The sequence below is a fragment of the Castanea sativa genome, chromosome 9, assembly GCF_040712315.1.
Source record: "Castanea sativa cultivar Marrone di Chiusa Pesio chromosome 9, ASM4071231v1".
Taxonomy (NCBI): domain Eukaryota; kingdom Viridiplantae; phylum Streptophyta; class Magnoliopsida; order Fagales; family Fagaceae; genus Castanea; species Castanea sativa.
Genome location: NC_134021.1, coordinates 8,844,500 through 8,865,245, shown reverse-complemented (window position 1 = coordinate 8,865,245; position 20,746 = coordinate 8,844,500). Strand labels below are relative to the sequence as shown.

The 20,746-nt window shown below is 35.7% G+C and overlaps 1 protein-coding gene and 1 pseudogene across 5 annotated transcripts; both read left to right on the top strand.

Annotated features, from left to right (window-relative positions):
• The first annotated feature begins 2,332 nt into the window (after window positions 1-2,332).
• On the top strand, window positions 2,333-6,139 carry LOC142609446 (protein PSK SIMULATOR 1-like). 5 transcript variants are annotated; one of them, XR_012839604.1, is made up of 3 exons: window positions 2,333-2,626; window positions 3,250-5,145; window positions 5,733-6,139. XR_012839604.1 is itself a non-coding variant. In XM_075781030.1 (2 exons), exon 2 carries the CDS (start codon window positions 3,277-3,279, stop codon window positions 4,996-4,998), a length of 1,722 nt encoding a protein of 573 aa, XP_075637145.1. In that variant the 5' UTR covers window positions 2,333-2,626; window positions 3,216-3,276; the 3' UTR covers window positions 4,999-5,406. The 5 variants fall into 5 exon arrangements, 1 of the variants encoding a protein (XP_075637145.1); XR_012839606.1 differs by having other exon boundaries at window positions 3,216-5,145; window positions 5,780-6,139; XR_012839603.1 differs by having other exon boundaries at window positions 3,216-5,145.
• On the top strand, window positions 5,030-13,090 carry LOC142608711 (monocopper oxidase-like protein SKS2; annotated as a pseudogene).
• The last annotated feature ends 7,656 nt before the right edge of the window (window positions 13,091-20,746 follow it).

The window sequence follows — 20,746 nt, the reverse complement described above, 5'->3', positions numbered from 1 at the left end:
CTCCAATGTGACGGATCCTGAGGGATGGACCCGGGTTCCCCCAAAGCCGACGAGGGCGCGCGTGCCGGACGGGCGCTCTTGTAATCCCCATCCGCCGGAACGCAGGGATAGTAAAGGATGTCTGCCGAGCTCCCGTTGTCTACTAGAACTCGGTGGACGTTGAAATCCCCTACCCGGATGCTAACCACAAGCGCGTCTCATGGGGGTGGTGAAGGCGCCGGGCCTCGTCTTCAAAAAACTCGATGCTGGAGCCGTTTCGCCGTATTCTTTCTAATGAAGGTCCCGTCGACTGGACACTTTGTACCGTCCGTAAATAAGTCTTTCTGGCCTTCTTGGACGATCCTACTGAAGCGTTGCCCCCCATTATCATCCGTATGTCTGCTACTGGTGGTCTGGGACGCTCGTTTTCCCGTCTAGGATTCTGCTCCTGAGGATGATCGGTTCTTTCCTTCCTCACGAACCTTTGCAACCTTCCTTGCCTTATAAGGGCTTCAATCTGTTGTTTCAAATCAAAACAATCCGTCGTATCATGGCCGTGGTCACGGTGAAAGCGGCAATATCTATCTCTTGGCCTCTTGTTCGGATCTCCCTTCAACTTGCCCGGGAATGTCAAGCTTCCTTCATCTTTGATTTGCATTAGCACTTGGTCAATTGGGGCTGTGAGGGGTGAAACTTGTGAACCTCCCCGAAGGCGGTTTGGGTCTCCCGCCTTCTCGTCGATCTCTCGGTTCTAGCCACTTTTCGTCCGTTATCTGGTTTCATATCTTCCTCTCTTTCCCTTTTCTTTGGTTTGTAGTCTTCTCTGGCCAGCAAGGCATCCTCCGCGTTCATATACTTCGTCGCCCTGTAATAGACATCGGACATAGTCTTTGGGTCATTCTTACATAGGAAAAATAAGAACTTACCCTCTTGTAACCCGTTTGTGAATGCTGCCACAAGTGTCTTGTCGTCGGCCTCGTCTATCGAGAGGGATTCCTTATTAAAGCGGGCTATATAAGACCTTAAGGTTTCACCCTCTCGTTGTTTAATTCCCAGTATACATGCAATAGACCTCTTGTGTCGATGACTTCCAATGAAGTGTGACACGAACTGTGCACCTAATTCCTTAAAAGTGCTGATGGAATTAGGCGTCAACTTGCTGTACCAATCCCTCGCAGGCCCTTTCAAGGTGGTGAGGAAAGCCCCTGCACATGATTTCGTCCCAGACACCCCCGAAGATGCATTAGTGTACTACACGACTCCAGGTGATCCAACGGGTCCTTGGATCCGTCATAGTTTTCCACATGGGGCATTTTAAACTTTGAAGGGACGGGGTATGAATTCACCAACGCTGTGAATGGTGAATCCGTTCTATGGACTAGGTCCCGTATTCGTTGGATACTCGTCCCTTAAGGGCGTTCATCATCGCATCCATACGTTCCTCATCTCCGCATTTCGGTGGCTATGTGAGTTGGCACCGGTGGCCCAGCAAGCTGCTGATTGGTTTCTTGTCGCTCGGGTCTAGTCGGAGCGGTGCTGCCCTCAGGTCTTTCCGCGTTCCTACCTTCGGGACTAGCACCCTCCGATCTTCCCCGTGGTGCGCCCGATGTGCAAGTGCCATTTTGCCGCAATCGCTCTTCCGCATCATGATTTTGCTTAGTGAGGCGCTCAACCGCCGCTGCAAGTGTTTGGACCTGCCTTTCCAAAACAGTGGCGCGTGGTTCGTCGCCTTGATTGTTGTTCGTTGCCATCGATCGGGTGAGTGCCATGCAACTCTTTGTCTCAGGGATAGAGCGAGGCTAAAATAATCCGAAGTTTTTCTTCCTCCTCCTTAGTGTTATTCCCCACAGACGGCGCCAACTGATGATGCCGAAAATATCACCAATGAGTTGCAAGCGCTCCTCAAACGAAAGCAACACCTGCAAAAAGAAAACGAAGGACCTAGAAGAGAGCACCGGTGTGGTGTCGGCCGAATACCCTCTGAAGGTCGTTTAGAATCTTGTTCTTTGACCCTAGAGTGCTGTGAGTTAAGAATATTATGCGTACCTTCATACTTAGGGTTTCTATTTATAGTGGGTAGAATTACCTTCTTTGAGGATACTTCCTTCTCAAGTTCCTTTCCATATGTGAGTCTTCTTAAACGTGCGCCAAGCGAGCCTAAATATACACGTTTGCGTCATAGAAAAGTTGAAGCTTATCTGAAATATATCAAACGACACGCCACGTGGCATCCATAATTAATTTATACAAGACAGATATTCAGCAACACCTAACCGTCACAGCTGGGTCAATCATGGTGTTGATCCGTCCTCACTGTTTCCGTCCATTTACTATTTTTATCCCCTTCAATATCCTATCCTTTTACCTCGTTTTGACCGATTTTTATTGACTGTTTTTCTCCACTCGGACTTACTCTTCACTTCAGTCCTGTCCCCTTTGTCCTGTTCGGCTGTTCTCATCTGTATAAATCTTCAGTCCGTTGTGTTGCCACAACTTTACGCCGGTGGTGCGTACTGTATGAATCTGTGCACCTCTACTCGTTTTTCTTCTTCTTCTTCTTCTACAGCTTCATTTTGCTTTGGATAGTTACACACTTATAGAGTTATAGTTATGCTATATACGCCCCAGTGTTTCTTTTATCTCAACGGTAAGTAGTCTTTCTTTCTTTTTTTGTTTCTAGAAGTTCTTGATTTCGCTTCTGTTAGTAATTATTCTTTGTGGTTTTCAAATCTGTGAATTTTTTTTTTGGGGCTAGATTTGGGGTTGAGAAAATGTAGGGAGAGATAAGAAAAGAAGTAAAGTTTGAGTTTTTGAAATTGCTTTGGGCTTAAGCTTACTGAATTGTCCACTCAAGTGAGCTTAAACTCAATTTTTTAGCTTAAATTTGAAATCTTGTTTTTCTTTTCCTTCTGCTCTCTCGGCAACCAAAAGAGGGTTAAGTTAATAAGTTTAGCATTTGGGGATATGGGTTGCTTTTTGGTGCTGATTCTTGGTTCTTGTATGAGATTAAGCTTGAGAATTTGGTAGTTTTTGTGTAATTTTTTTTCTTCATACTTTTCACATTTGCTGTTCTGATTCTTGAATGAAGTTGACTTTTGGGTCTTTTTCTTTTCTAGAATTTGATGCAGCATGAAAGTGCTCAATAGTTAGTCAATGCTGTAACTAAAGTGTGATTTGATTATTTGGCCGTGGTTTCTGACTTTCTAATTTTGGTTATGCGTTTAATTTTGTTACAGGAATTGAGGGATCTATTTAGATTTTTTTTTGTAGGTTTAGCTTTGTAGTGTATGCACTTTAATGGGGGGTGAGAGGGTGGGTGAGTCTTGGTTTGGTAGTTTGAGGTGGATTTCGCGGAAGAGTTCGTCGGACACTAACAAGGGGGCGATTGAAATTTTGGCATATGAAGTTGGTAGCTTGATGTTAAAGGTGGTTAATTTATGGCATTCTTTGAATGACAAGGAGGTTCCTATGTTGAGGGAAGAGATTGTGAACTTGGTTGGGCTTCAAAAGCTGATATCCGAAGATGATGATTACTTGATGGAACTTGCATTGAATGAGATAATTGAGAACTTCATATTTCTGGCAAGGTCCGTGGCCAGGTTTGGGAAGAAGTGTAGAGATCCTGTGTACCACCGTTTTGAACAATTTGTTAATGACCCAATTCAGAATAGTGTTCAGTGGGTTGGCTGGGAATATAAATGGCAGAAGATGGAGAGGAAAGTAAAGAAAATGGAGAGATTTGTTGCCGCCGTGTCACAATTGTCACAAGAGCTTGAGGTGCTGGCAGACCTTGAACAAACTCTAAGGAGAATGCAGAATTCTGAGTCAAATCAGATAAAAGTGCTGGAGTTTCAGCAGAAGGTAATCTGTCAGCGTCAGGAAGTGAGAAATCTGAGGGACATGTCTCCATGGAATAGAACTTATGATTACATTGTCCGGCTTCTGGTGCGATCACTTTTTACAATACTAGAGAGGATAAAACATGTCTTTGGAACTTGGCCAGTGTCATGTATAGACGGAAGCATTGATGCTCAGCTTAGGAATATCGAATTTTTTCCTCGTAGCTGTTCCTCTTCTGGTCTTATGCACTATTCCAATCATCCAACTGAGAATAATCCATTTGGGTTCTATTCTGGACCCATGGAGAGGCCAGTTTCAAAGCCAGGAAATGCTGACAAGAGTAGAAGAAAGGACAAGCAACGACAAGATCGTCATCAGTCATCAACCATACATGGAAACCACCTGAATATGGAAACCAAACGGTTAGGTCATGTTGGGCCTTTCATAGGGTGCATGGTTGGTGGAAACGAATCTCCTTTTCTGTCAAGCTGCAAGCCCACTGGTGGTGGTTCTATGAGGTTGACTGGAGTTCGTATGAAGAATGGTTACAAAACAGATAACAAATATATGGAATCTGTCTCTTGCAGTGACAGGATCTATTGTAAATTATCCTTCTTCAACTCTAAGTGTAAGGTGTGGATTGCACCTCCATCTACTCTTGGCCATGCTGCTTTAGCTCTCCATTATGCAAATGTGATTATATTGATTGAAAAACTAATTGTGTCACCTCACTTAATTGGCCTTGACACAAGAGATGACCTGTACAATATGTTACCCACATCTATAAGAAAGGCTCTAAGGGCGAGGCTAAAGTCCTATACCAAAACCATGGCTTCAACAGTCTATGATGCTGCCCTAGCAGCAGAGTGGAGTCTGGCGCTCGTGCGGATTTTGGATTGGCTCGCTCCACTTGCTCATAATATGGTAAGGTGGCATTCTGAGCGGAATTTTGAGAAGCAGCAAGCATATTGCAGAACAAATGTGCTACTGGTCCAGACCCTTTACTTTGCAAATCAAGCTAAAACTGAAGCTGCAATTACCGAACTTCTTGTAGGCCTGAACTATATATGCAGGATTGGTAGAGAAGTTAATGACAAAGACTTGCATGAGTCTTCTGGCAGCAGTGCTTGTAGTGATTATATGTTGAAAAGTGATGGCATTGCTTGTGATGTTTTATGAACTACATCAGACTTCTTGTAGTTGTTGTAAAATGTACATGATTGGTATGGAGGAGTGTTCTGTTCAAATGGGATGCTGTACCAGACAACACTTCCCAGAGATTACATTTATTTTTCAGAGCAGCAAAGGCATTCCTCAATTATTGAGGTATTGTTCTGAGCTTCCGATTAACTTACTGTTTTTCCTGCATTGGAGCTTGTTTGCTAATTGAGTTCGTCTATAGGGATTTAGAGATTCTTTTATTTATGTCTACATTATATAGTGGATGGTTTGCCATTTCCATGTAAAGCATATTTAGTATTGTAATTTGTAACATCAAGCTCCCATGGTCTCAGGGAAGGCATATTTAAATCGCTCTTTTAACATGTTTGTGATGTCAACATAATGTCTGTTGAATGGAAGGAGAGCTTTCTTCTGCTTTGTAACCCCCCCCCCCCCCCCCCCCCCCTCTTTTTTTTTTTCTCACGAATCTTCCTTTGCATGATAACAGAATCAATATTTTTCCTCTATTCCTTATGAGCAATGTTATCGATAATACAAATTTTACTATATAGACTTACAAATTGATGTGTAGCCAATCACAAAAATAATTAAAATATTCATTTATTATATTGTTGAAGTGGGCACCAATTACATTTCTTGTCATGTTAGTTTATAAACATTTTGCAGTAAAATTACCATTCCTCCTCTCTTGTGTTGCGGATCTTGATTTTGATTCTGATGTGGCTGCACAGCTTTACTTTGCATGACATATTTGGTGACACAACTTTGTCTTCTGAAGCCATAGATCAACTCAAAGTTCACCCTGCTAGTAAGGCTCCCTTATCTGATATCTGCTTCATTGAAGGCAATGGCTCCTCCCTAAAATCCCTGTTCTTTCCGAATGTATAGATTTACCTGAACTTGTTTGTTTCTGGGCTTTGGGTTCCCCATGAAGTTGTGCCTTTTGTGGCAGTAGTGCTGGAAAAGCAGGATGTAACTGTTTGTCTTCTTTCACCACATCACTATTGCTTTGTCAACAATTTGCTAGTAAAGCTTCCATTTGTATTGCTGCTTGTAGATTTTGTCTTAGAAAGAAGGATAACTGAAGCATAAGCACATTCAATATTGACCTTATCAACGCAACCAATTATATTTCTTATATTTTGCTGGATGACAATTTTGAAATTTCAGTCTTCATGATGATGACAAACTGTGAGTGGCCTAAAATTATTGTTTTGATCGACAATGCATCAATTATGAGTTCAATTATGGCCAATTATATACATATATAGGGTTGCCAAATACAATTCTTCAACACTTGGAATACTTTTAAGAGCATCCCCAAGAAATTTGGAGAGTAAACCCATAAAATTGGACTAAAATAATGAACAAAATTAAAATAGATGATGGTAGCCATTCACTTCTTTTTTCTTTTTTAACATGTATGTTGAGGATTCTTAGGGTATGTTTGGTAACTGTTTTTTCTCCTTATTTTTTGTTTTCAAAAACAATTTTCTATTTTCGAAATTAAAAAACTTGTTTGGCAACCCAAAATTGATAGAAAACAAAAATTGTTTTTAAAACTCAATTTGTGAAGGAAATTGAAAGCATGCAAAAGTTAAAAGTCAATGAAAATACGCATTTAATTTAATGAATCTGTCTTATTTAATGAGTTAGCATTAGAATTTAAATCCTAATAACAATACATTTTAGTGTTTTCTATTTTTTTCTTTCAAAAAACTTTTTTTTTTTTAATTTCAACTAACCAAACATGTTTTTTATTTCAAAAATACAAGAAAACTGTTTTTTCTTTATATTTTCAAAAACAAGTTTTGGAAAATAGATAACAAAAACAATTATCAAACATAACCTTAGAGTGCTTGACTCTTCCCTTAAGTTAATGATTTCTTTATTCCATTCACACTAGGTAATTAGTGGAAGAAATCTCTTGGGGGTGATTCCAAAATATTGGTGAGGAGTTTTGAAATTAGGATCTCATGAGCCTTAGAAACAACTTAGAAACAACTAGTACCACATTTGCCTTTTTATGTTACCCTTAAATTCTTGCAATATTTAAAAGAAGACAAAAGCAAGCTAGCAAAAAAGATAAAACGAGTACATGCTATCTTGCCTATCTCAGTTTCATAGCTTTACACAAAGTAACTTCTATATTTTTACATGACTAGCACTCTACTTTTTGATAAGGGTTTAGAATCACAGTGTAAGACCAGGTTTTCATTCAAACAAAGCTTTACACAATGTAGTTTTTTCTTTTTAACTTTTGAATTTTTTGTGAAAGAGTTTCACCTGGAGAGAACTATTTTAATAATAAATCAATGCACTATTCGGCGAAAACATTTTGTAGGATCTGACACTCATGTTAAGCTGATAGATGATAAAAAATGGGATTTCTTTTAGATTTTTTGCACAAGATTTAGGTACAGTATTTAGATTCTGTTTATTAGGTTCTCCTCTTAAGATTCTGCCGTATGGATTATAGAAGTGCATTTTTTAATTAAATACCCACATAGCTAAACTTTAAAAAGGAACAATACCTAAGTTTTGTTAGTATCATTTTAAGGATGTTTTAATACTACTTTAATAAGAAATATAAAAAGCAATAAAAAAAAATCAATGAATTTTTTCTTTTTCCATAAAATGTTTCTAAAAATATTTCTTAATCTAATGCCCTTAACCTTAAGGCATCTGTTAACTTTACCTTTCATTTAAAGTAAACCATTTTAGTAATTTTAATTGATATAATATGTTTATTATACTGAACCGTGTTAAAATATAAGGATAGAAAGATTATCTATGTGGCAAGTATAATGCATTGCAGCCCAGCATCATTTATGCTGCCAAATGTCAATGCCGTTGGAAAAGAACTGCACAGAGAGAGAGAGAGAGAGAGAGAGAGAGAGAGAGAGATGGAAACACTTCCATTGAGCTTTTACAATGTGAAGAGCCCTCTGGGCTCTGGTAATCAACATCATGTCTACACGAGCTTTTATTGAATTAATTAAATTAAATACTTTTGAGTTTTGATAGGAGGGAAAAAAGATTGTTTCAAATGGAATAAAATGAAGTAGGTAGGATTTTTCAATTTTTTAGAACTTCTTGTATTAGAGTCAGTTAGACTAAATTATCTCCCTTTTTTGTTTCACATTGAGCTCCTTTTATTTACATATATGATAGATATGACATAATTGGATAAGATGTAATAGATAAAATGATTAGGATCTTAAAAATCACTGTTCACCTAGAAGAGTATAGCAACTTACTTTCCCTCACAGCAGCTTAACATGAATACTAGATTAATCCTCTTGGACTAAGAGTATCCCAAATCAGTATATGTATCTTTGTATATTTTTGGAGTCTTCTTTTTGATCATCAAGAATGCATAATCAAAAGCCAGTCATTGGAAGAATTTAGGGAAAACTTTAGGGAAAACTTTGCAGAGAATACACGCATAGGAAAAATGGTAGGGTGTCTACACGTTATACTAAAGAATCATAATATATATTAAGATTTTTTTTTAATCTGAAGTCGTGCTAGAGACTTAATTACTAATTAGGCCAGTTCAAAGTGATAAATAAGGTGTATTATCTTTTTGTTTTCCATAATAAATTGAGAATATTATATATATATATATATATTTTTATACAAAATAAAAATTTTACTTTAACCTAATTTAAGTGTATGTGTGTGAAGTTCTGTCTTAGAAACATAAATCTCAGCCCTTACCCTCCACACCTACAAGCACTTATACTTGTGTATACTTGTGGAGTGACCATCACACCAAGAGAGTGCGATAATAGAAAATACAACGTAGAAGCAACGTCATTCAAGCATCCATATGCCAATTACAACAAACAGTAGACCTGTGTACAGTAGCTCTCTCCAAACCCAATTAAAATTACAATTAACAATAAAATTTCTAAAGTCTACGACATTGCATATTATAGATTGATTAGGCCAAGCAGCAGTGGCTGTCAAGTGGAGCAGCCTTCTTTAATAGCATCAAAACAGCCTTTAGCATCACCCTTCACTTCAATTTTCTCCGTATATGTCATCAAAATGAAGACTTTAATGATGTATGTCTACTGGTAAGTGGTAATTATCATTTTTATTTTAAATAAACACAGATTGGACGTAATAATTAATTAAGTCTTATCAATGAATGTTTTCAATTTTTGTTTGTTTTGGTACCTCTAAACATTACTGAATTGAAAGATTGGTAGCATTTTAAAAAATTACAAAGCATTACCAAGAGTCATTGATTGAAAGTAAGCATTCAATTAATATTGGCATTGGCATCAAATTGCAGGGGCTACATATAGGTTTAGAATTTCAAACGTGGGTTCGAAAACATCCCTAAACTTCAGAATTCAGGACCATTTGATAAAAGCTGGTTGAGACAGAAGGGTCCTATACTGTTCAAGAAGAATTTGATAGCCTCGATATCCGTGTTGGTCAATCTTACTTGGTTCTGGTCACAGCAAAGAATCAGACAAATGGCACATCCTACTACATGATTGCATCTTCTCGCTTTACTGAAAAACAACTTATTGGTCTTGTCCTGACTCTGTAGCAGATCCTTTGGGTCCTATTTCCCCAGGACCAACTCAATTTGACCATCTTTACTCCTTTTTACAAGCACGATCCATCAGGTATGTCAAACACCCAAAAAAAAAAAAAAAAAACTTGTTTTTCAATCAAACAAAAGTAATAAATTAAATCTTGAAACTTCAATGAGTAACATTTTGAACCCTAAACTTGAAGTTTAATTTATTGCTTGTAAAATTATAAGGTTTAATTTGTTTATTTTATTAAAACTTCTAGATTTTCTTTTTTATTTTTTAAACAAGAGAAAATTATTTGACAAGTTGTGATTGATGAAACATAGACATAGAATGGAACATCCAATGTGGTATAAAATATCTTTATTTTGGTTTAATTTATTATGCCCCTAAATTATAGAATTTAAAACATAATTTTTATTAAAATTTATGTGCAAGCTCAACGGAGTTATATTTTTTTTCTGGTGGTTGGACAGGAGGAACTCATCGGTCGAAGTTGACGTTGCTCAGCCAAAGCCGGGAAATAGTAGGATCGACATCAGTCACGCAGGGAAGCTATCACTATGGTGTGATCAACATCACACGTACACTCATTATAAAGAATGATTTCATGTATGATGGGCACAAGCTTCGTTACACAGCTGATGGCACCTTGATGGCTATAACTTCTTCGTTGCTGAGTGAGTCTTCTTTTCTAATGGTTTTTGTGGTGATGCCATTCAATAAATTATCCTCTCTAATTTGAATTGGATCTATACATGGTTCATAACTTCATGTCAAATATAATTGAATATTACGTTTGAAACGATGTCATGACTTTGTACACTCTCATCATTATCACCTTAATTGGGATTCTATACAACATTAAAGTGAAATTGGTTTATATAATTTGCAGCATGGAATTCGGGACATGGGATAAGAGTAAGATGATAAAATATAACTTGGTCGATGCTGTTTCTCGCTCCACAATCCAGGTTTGCCAACTGACATGATATAACAATCATAAATAAGTTCTTCTGTCTTTGTTGATTTTATTGTGATAATTGCGCCGGTATATCCATTTGCACGGACAGCAATATTTGTAAAGTTGGACAATCAACGAATCTGGAATCTTAGATCACAGAATGCAGAGTATTGGTATTTCGGTCAAGAGTTGTACATAGAGTCAAAGGTGTTAAGTGACGGTTTCAAGAATTTTTTTTAAGATGGTCATTAAAAAACTTAAATTAAACAAAATTTAATAAAATAAAATTTGAATATATCAATATCACGAAAAAGCGCAAATACATAAATCTTTAAAATTTTATTCTACAAGTTTTCATATTTTAAAATTGATGTATGATAGTTTTGTTATCAATTCTATCAACTGCATCATTTTCAATATATATAACCAAACAATCATTAAACTACTGATATTCCATCCAATTACAAACATCTTGCCTAATAAGTAACAATATAAACAGAATACATCATCTTTTCTTATGATCTATTCCAATCAATTTTTTGTATTCTTTAAACTAATTAGTATTATCCATTAATTTCTTCTTTAGGGAAATCATGGCCAAAAAGTTGACAAAAACCTCTTTGTAAATATGCTCTTCTTATTTCAACCTGATTATTAGGATGAAAAAAATGAGACATTTTCTCATAGCCTATGAATTGAAAGAAAATTATTAAAGTCAACACAATTTTGCTTAGAATATTAACCTTGCAATACAAGTGATTTCTTTATAAGAAATTTATTCATGGTACAAAATAATAAAGGGTAAACTATAAGTTCATTCAATATATTCAATTTAGGCATTCAACTGTTATATTAATCATATTCAATAAAGTATTCAGACATTACTTAATTTAGTGCATATGAGTATGTACAAAATATATCACATAAATCCAACAAATTCAGCTAAAGACTAAAATAAACACTAATAGACTAGCCATTTGAAAATGTGTGTCTTTTGAGAACACAATTTAAAAATCACAATTAGGGTCTATTTGGGATTCACTTATTTTGCTGAAACTGAAATTTTTTTATTGAAAGTACTATAGATAAAGGAAAAAGTTAGCTAAAATAGTAAAGTGAAACCTATAAATAGTGTCAAAAAGTGCAATGAAACCCATAAATAGTAGTACAAATAAACTGAATAACAAAATAAGCTGACTTTTAAATTTGGAGCCAAACGCACACTTATATGAAATCTCTTCCCTTGCAAATAGGAGAGCAAGCAAGTTAGCAAGACTAGAAATAGTAGCATTATAAATATTTTCAATGTGAAATTGATGGGTAATGGTAAAGTCAGTGGGTGGTTGGGATAGATAATGAAATGAATTGGACTTTATCACTTGATTTTATTTTGGCACAAAGCACATCCATCCATAATACATGGTTCAAGCGTGGACAAAGTCTGTCCTCTTGAAACAACAATTTTTTTTTTCAATTTGTATTAAAATTATTGATATAAAAATATTAAAAACCTCATAGATTCACTTCCAAAAAAAATAAAATAATTGTTTGGTCACTTGATGTGATATTGATTACAAGTCTTTTGTAGTTTGTATTACAATTATTGATACATAGTCAACGGCTTATTAGCATTATTTGAACAACATGGACAAACTGAGATTCTTAAAATATTTTCCTTCTTTCAATTATTATGCTCTACATAGATATTAAAAGCGTTACTTTGTCGTATGGATCCAAAACATTTTCTTAAAAATAACCACAAAAAACAAAAAAGGGTACTAAGTTTTGTTTGGGAACAATTTTGAATCTGTTTGGAATCCGCTTATTTTATTGAAATTGAAAATTTTTTGCTGAAAATACTATAAATAAAAGTAAAAGTTAGCTGAAATAGTACAGTAAAATCCATGAATATTGCCAAAAAGTGCAGTAGGACCCATGAATAGTAGCAAGAATAAGTTGAATAGGAAAATAAGTTGGCTTTTTAATTGGAGCCAAACACACACTTAAACAATTAAATTGGGCTTTTGGGCTAAATTGTATTTGTTTGGGCAATTTTAGAAGTGTTACGTTCACAACATTTTCACGAAACTTTTACAACAAATCCTAGATGAACAGTTTTTGCTACTTCTAATTTGAACCTACCACAGAAATCACTTTTTTGTCCACCAATAACAACCAGTAACAACTTACTACTTAAGATTTACTTGTGAAACTGTTGTGAAAAAGTTGTAAAAATTGCGGTTTTTTTTTTATTCTTTGGCTCAACCTTCAATGGACCAAAATTTTGGAGAGATCAAATTTTATTTTTAATGGACTCAAATTTTTATTTAGGGTGTTCAAGATTTTTTTTAGGGTGGTAAAGATTTTTTTCTAGGGTGGTAAACAACCCATATTAATTTAAAATTCAAAAATTTTAAGGTATTTAAAAAAAAAAAAAATCAATTCAGGGTGGTCACATGTAGAGCCGCCAGTGCTTGGACAGGAAGATCCATCAACCATTCTTGTACAGGATGAAAATCCGATTCCTAAAAATGTCATCAAATGTGGAAAAACCACTTCTCTGTAATTTATTATTAGTTAGGCATAATATAGAATAAAATTAGATCCTAGCAAAGTTGCATTCTACGAAGTATGGACACTTCATTTGAGGTGTCGTACCCGTGTCCTACCAATGTCGTAAGAGCCATTTCATGCTATAATTTTTCAAAAATTTCTCATGTCACTATGTTATACTTGTGTCTGTGTCCATGCTTCCTAGGTAGCATTAGTCATTTTAATTTTGTGCCTTTAGGAAGACAATTGTTTCTTATTCTCTCTCTCTGGACATGTTGGAGAACAATTGTTTCCTTAGACAAGCAATTTGAATGAAGAATATATATTTTTTTGTTGGGATATTTATGAAAAGGTGGTGTGGTTAGTTTTTTTTTTTTAAAGAAGGAAAACGTTGAATATTATTAAAAAACAAGCAAATCAGCCTGATAAACAACAAAAGTATATATGGACTGAAACATCCTCAATCCAAACAGAATGACATGAAGTGTATGTCTAGCTAGATTATGAGCTACAGAGTTACCATCCCTACCAATATGTAGAAAAGTAATACAATTAAATAATCCTGCCAACAATTGAGCATCCCCAATTAAAAGACCATACAAGGCCAAAGAAGAATAATCATCCTTAAGGGCATTCGTAATGATCTCAGAGTCTCCCTCGTGAATAGCTCTAAGGAAAATTCGAGCACTCTGCTGGCTGCCAGCGTTTCCAGATTCACAACTGAATGTGGGAGTGGGATATTCTGAGATAAGGAAGCTATAACCATGCCCTGGCTGTCTCGAACAATCACACCAATACTAGCTCTATCTTCATCCTTGAACACAGCTGGTGTGGTTGGTTAAGCAGTGAGCAAAGAATTAATATTATTTAATTGGGCTTGATTAAACATTTGGATTAGGTGGTGTCCTAATGTTACATAAAGCCCATTTCGTAAGGTGTTAATTATACCTGAATTAGTAAAGGCCGAATTACTAATATGTGAGGATTCTAGCGACATTAAGGCCTATTTACTTTTTTTTTTTTTTTGAGAATGTAAAGGCCTATTTACTTGGTTTTGGATCATGGCACAATTAGCAGAATTTTGTTGGTTTCCTGCATTATAGATATTCCGTTTCGTCTGAGATATATATTCAACTATTGTTTTGTTGAATAATTTTAGTTAATGTAGTATTTTAAACTTTTGATTTTTTTTTTTTTAGTTATAGAGGTTTAAAATTTGTACTGTGTATTCAAGAATTAGACCATTTTGGATATGCACCATTGTTAGTTTCTTTAAAACCTTCTTCCCTCTCCTCTTGTATGTGTGTGTGTGTTAAAATACTTAGTATTCTCAAAAGAAAAAACTTTTGATTTTTTTGTGAAAGAATTTCACTTGGGGAGAACTATTTTTATAATTAATGTATTATATGGCGAAAAAATTTTGTATGAATTTTTCTTTTTGGTGCAAGGGGGAGGTTTTATTTAATCAAATAGGCAAATAGAAAGAGTATATAGTGTTACATAACACTTATTAACAGTGCCAACTTGACAAACATTCATAAAATATTTTTCATAAACAAAACTTGAGCATGACTCATATACAAAAACTTTGTCTAGTTGCAAGCTCCCCTTTTTGGCCAATCCATCATCTATTTTATTAGCCTTCCGGTATGTTTGAATAGAAAGGACAATTCAATCGTGATTGAAAAGGGACCTACAATCATTGAAAGCTCGGAATTGTGTTAAAAACACAAAAGCTGTTTAGACCCTAAATTAAAAAATTACAGCTCGGTTAATTTTACTCTAACTTAAACTAAGTACGGAATAGAGTAAATGCGAGTGAGCGAACAAACAAAACCGCTACTCTAAGCCATATTCAATAAATCACAGCAGTATAATAAAAGCTAAAAGAGTAGGGAAGAGAGATGCAAACACAAAATAACACGCCGATGTGTTATCAAAGAAGAAACCGAAGAACTCGGCGAAAAACCTCTCCGCCGCCCTTCAAGCGGTAAATCGATCCACTAGACAATAAGTTGGAATACACGAATAGCAAAAGACCCTCCAAGCCTAGTCTACCCAATGCACCTAAGCCCTTCAAGCTCCTACTCCAACAAGGCTTCTCGGAATCGTGTCTTGTCTAGGTTTCCGGATCCCGCAATGCGCCCGATTGCATCCGCCAAAGCTTGGCTTCTTGCAATACTTCCTAGCAGTACCAAAACACACTAGACACTTAGTATGGGTGTGGTAAGTGTTTGGGCTATCAACCTCTTAAGGGTATAGAAATGGAGAGATAGGAGTAGAGGAAAACCACAATGGATAGTGTGTAGAGTTGTGGGTATGACAATCTCACACTCTTAAGGGTTGAGGCTAGGGTTTTCTCTTCTGAAAAGCTCTCTACTCAATATGTGGGTAATGATGGTATATATATTGTGATTAAGAATGTAGTGGAGCAGATAGGACAAAATAGTAGAACAGACTGTTTCGCGGGTATCTCGCGGGAAAGCCTTATTCGCGAGACACTCGCAAATGTTGTCACCATCTGTCATGACTCTTCGCATTCCAGTCATGTGCAAGGCACATGCATCATTTCGCGGGATACTTAGTCGTGAGCTACCCGCGAGAAAACTTCTGTCTTCACATGCTTGAGTCTTCACACTCTCTCTCTCTATCACACAACCTTTACAATAAAATCCCACATAAAGTACAGGGTATAAAAGATTGAACAAAATTACATTTAAATTTGGCACGGAATTAAAGCCAACACAAAACAGTTGTAAATCACAACTTTACAATCATTAATTAAAACAAGGTGTGGTGCATAAGCACCATCATGTATTAGTCATTGTGTGACCAAGGTAGAATCTATTTGAAGATTAACATGTTTGAATCCCAGGTTACAAGCTAGATTCAACCAAAAACGAACAGCTTGTATGATGTGACATTCATGTTGAGCTGATAGATGATAAATTTTAAAATAGATAATAAAATTTCTTTTAGATTTTTTGTAATATAGAATCCAGTCATATTTTACCTTCTGAAATTTAGTGATATAATTTCATTTGAAGTAAACTATTGTATAGCAACAGGGATGAGTAAAAATGGCATTGCTTGGGGTGAGGCTATGTAGAGCAGACACTGCGAAAGTGGCTTCAAGCCTCCAAGCAGTAACCTGTAACATGAAAACGAGGAAAAAAAAAAAAAAAAACACTGAAAGGTGTTGAATACTGGTAATTAAAGTTCTGGTATCCTACGAATTCACTAACATTATAGAATTATACACCAATAAGCCTTCATTTAAGTGACATTTCCTGAATTCAGATTTCAGATTGAGGTCATGAAATTAAAATCTCTTATACATCAAAATTAGTTTTCCAATGATATATTTTTTTTCAACGTTTTTTTAGGTTTGTGTATGTTCTTTGACTTATTTTTTATGAAAACTATTAGTTGTTTACTAGAAGAATATTACAAAGTTTTAGGAGTGAAGATTTATTTATTATTTCCTTCTCGAAAAAAAAATTATGACATTTAGTCTATGATAATTGCTCTTTATAATCAAACTAAAACACCAATTAATTTTGGTGTACGTAGGCAGAGTTCAAATTTCATAAATTTTATTTGATGATAAGAGATTTTACAAGCTAACTATAATCCACCTTATGAGTGAAGATTTTTTTTTTTGGGATGGAATATGAGTGAAGAATTGGTGAAGCCTCTAACAAGTTTTATATAACAAGACCATTAAATGGGAGGTCAAGGCTCAAGTGGGGAATAGGCCATCTTCATAAATTCTTTCTTGAATAAAAAGCTTTGTGAAATAATCTCCATTTTATGTGCTAAATAAAGAAAATTAGGTAGTTGTACTACAATTCGTTGTTAGTTGACAGATGTATTAGCTTGGTTTAGAGTTTGCAGGCTTTAAGATAGAAACAAAATTGTAGATATGTGGAAGTAACAAAAGAGAGAATATGAAGAATTACATTGTTCAGCTTGATGGTCAATGTCCACAGTGTAAAGCCTTAGACAACTATATTTTTATTATATGATTCTGTGTATAATACAGTTACACAGAGAACCTAGTATGGTATATATAGAGACTAATACAATTAAGGTTAAGTGCAGATGGGTTTTACACTAAATTGGGTCAATTGGTCGTTTTTGTATCATCTAACAAAAATATTTTAAAACAATGGTATGCAGTACTTAATTAGTAGTGCATATCTTTGTTTCTCAAAAACAAAAAAGTAGTGCATATCTTTAATTTGTCTGAAATATTATGATAGAATTTTATTTTTTGAAGTATTGGGTAGGTAAGATGCTTGCATGCTGTCATGCATGTATCCATGAGCTTAATTTAATAATACGTCATTAAGCTATTCATTAACTTTTCCTTTAATTATATTCGTAAAAGTTAAAATCCAATGGAACCAACCCTATGGAAGCATTTACATAGGATTTTGTTTTTTTATTTTATTTTATTTTATACATATATAGGATTTTTTTTTTGATATAAGATAGAATTTCTACTCTAGCCTAATTTAAGTGTATATGTGTGTGAAGCTCCCTCCTGTAGACTTGAACCCCGGCGCTTACCCCCCACACCCCACAAGCACTTAAACCTGTGGAGTGCCCATTGCACCAAGGGTGTGCGGTGGTTATACCTATTGGTTGTGGTGCAAATTTACTACTAGTGACTGCATCACAAGGTTCATAACAATTTATTAATTAGTTCTTAAGGGGCTGAATAAAAAAAAATATGAAGATTAAGTATTATATATATATATATATATATATATATATATTTCTGCTATGTATAGTAGTATAAAACATTACAATAAACATAGTAACTCAAGATATTCAATGATTATATATGTATATTTTTGTTGTATGTATTAAAATACTTAGTATTCCTAAAATAAAAAAATTAAAAGCTTGAGTTAAGATTGAAAAAAATTTGGATCGTTCTTAGAAATTTTGCTATGATTTGGATATCTATATTTCTCTCGCCCTTAGAGCATCCGCATTTGGCTTTGATAATTTTTTACCTAATCTTAATTAATGAAACAATTTTTTTTCTTTTTTGCATATACTCTCACCCAACATCCAATTAAAAAAAACATCCAATTTTTTTTTATCACGTCCTCTATTATATTAATTTTTAAAAATCTTTCTCAATTTCTCTCTTCTTTCATTGCACTTCATGTTGTCACCTTATATTTTTTTAAGCTTTTGCTTACCTTCACTATCAGTGGCGGAGCTAGGATTTTTATTCAAGGGGGGCAATACTAATAAAAAATATTTAAAAATAAACTTTAAAAAGTTAATCGATATCAATAACAAAATAAATAAAAAACTGCAAACAAATGTAATTATTATACAAATTTTAATATAAATGTAAGCTATAATTTATTTTTTCATACGTATGTCAATTTGCTCAACAATCATTATAAGGACACAATTTGAGCCCGAGCCCGAACCCACAGTCAAAAGGAGATGGGCCTGAAAGGCCTTTTTATAATAAAATTTGTAGAGAGTGGACTTGAAATCTAGATTCTATGATGTTTAGATAACATAAAAATGATGGGGCTTCGATCACAATGGTACACATAAGGAACTATTTATATGAGTATGAAAGGAATCCTCTCCTCGAACACAAGCCGAGGATGACTTATATTACTTCTTCCCAAGATAGATTACAATTATGGATAGTGAGGTCTACCATGTTTTTTCTCTCCTCCCTCGGGTCCCCATTGTTGAAGGTCCCTTCTTTCCTTTATACTCCCACCTTCTTCTCCTCTTCATCCTCCACGCCAGGGTTAGATTTCTGGTTTAGATACTTATCTCATCCACCTCCCCTCAAGTCTTTGGAGATAGGAGCAAAGTTAAACTTTGATGTTTAGGTCTCACTTCCCCATTAATGCGACCAAAATAGCAGTTGTAGAGCATTCAATGCGGGGGCGGTGGTAACAGCTTTATCTCAGATATTCCACCGCCCATCTTCTTATCCTACACGTTTACCGTATCTACCCTTATCTGTAGGATTTTCGAGAACATAGCTTATGGATGTTAACCAACCCTTCTCCTACCTTGGCTTCACATAGCCGAGGACATAATCTTTCTCAGACTAACTTCTTGGACATATTTATTCAGAAATTATCTCTTCTTTATTTAGTATTTTCTTATGAGTTAACATTCATATACCCTTGAACCATTCAATGTTCTCGGACTGAGCTTCTAGCCCGAAGAATACTCTTAGGCTACCCTACATACATTCTTGAGCCTAATGAACCTACAATAACCCCTCGAGATTCTCATTTTGTTACCTCGGGAGGAAAGGAGGATCTCGACATCTGTCACCGTTAGCTTGTGTACACCATACATCTTTGCTGACAGGGGTGATGACTTTTGAACTGCCCCTAGCACATTCCTGACGTATCGGCATGCGAAGCGTCTTCAAATTAAATTCCGACGTCTTTTGGTCTCCCACGCCTAGCGATGTGATGCGCATCCAACAGTTGAGGATGACATAGAGACATAGGCGGGAAGTTTCATGCCTTTATGATTTCTACTGGTATAAAAACCAATAATTCAAACTATTTTACACATTACAACACCCATTCAACATATCTGCCAATTTTTTGCAATCTACACGCGCCCTTACATTTAACAAGAACTAGGCCGAGGTGACTCTGTCGTTTTTAAAGTAAGTTTCCCAGACTCCATCTTTCATTATTTCTCTTTTTCTCTCTTTGGTGTTTATTTTTCCTCGGCTCATATAATTTCTTAGTTCTTCCCTCATACCCACACCTTGCTCCCAAACATGGGCAGATTTGCATCGCTAGTAGATTCAAATGAAAAAATAGAACAATTTAAGGCTAGGTACAGAATTCCACCGGCGGTATCTGTCAAATATTGTTCGGAATGGGAGTGGTATGAGAAAAGGGAAACGGGAGAGGTAGTAATCCCGATGATAGCATTCATAGAAGGAGGGATGAAAATCCCAATGGGGACCGTTACCAGGGATTATCTTAAGGCGTTTAGATTAGCTCCTACCCAATGCGCCCCAAACATGTTTAGGATTCTGGGTTCCATAGATGCCTTAAATGAAAAGATGAACCTAGGACTCACCTATCATGATGTGAACTAGGTTTATAACCTTCATTACTTAAAGAAACAAGGTGGATATTATCTAAAATCTAGATATCCAGAGGTTAGGTTAATTCAATGCCTCCCTAAATCCAACAAGGGTCTGAAAAATGACTTCCTACTCATATCAGGGGATTGGCACGATAGCATTCCCTATCAGACAAGGGAGGGGAAACCAGGTGAAGTTCTGGATTTGGTTGAACTATTCATAACCATTCTTTTTAAACCTATATTTATAAAAACGTTTACTTATTCTAATTTTTTTTTCTTCTCAACAGTTTTGCAGACCCACACGCAGCGGATCGCCATCCTCATCTTGTCGATTTCGCAAGATTAGACAGGATACTGCAGGCTGAAGTTTTTGTACACTTAGACGGCCAACTTTGAGCGGCTCATTTAATCCTCGGCTACGATCCCATCTCCAAAGCTTTCCAAGCACCGAAGTGCGTGATTAGAGCCAAGGACCCGCGCTTACCCTAGATAAGCATTGCTATCGAGGGTTTTCTGCTACCTAAGGGAACTCCTATTCCTCAAGGCACAT

Coding starts and splice junctions, on each gene's coding strand:
- LOC142609446 (XM_075781030.1), top strand. CDS start 3,277: ATGGGGGGTGAGAGGGTGGGTGAGTCTTGGTTTGGTAGTTTGAGGTGG.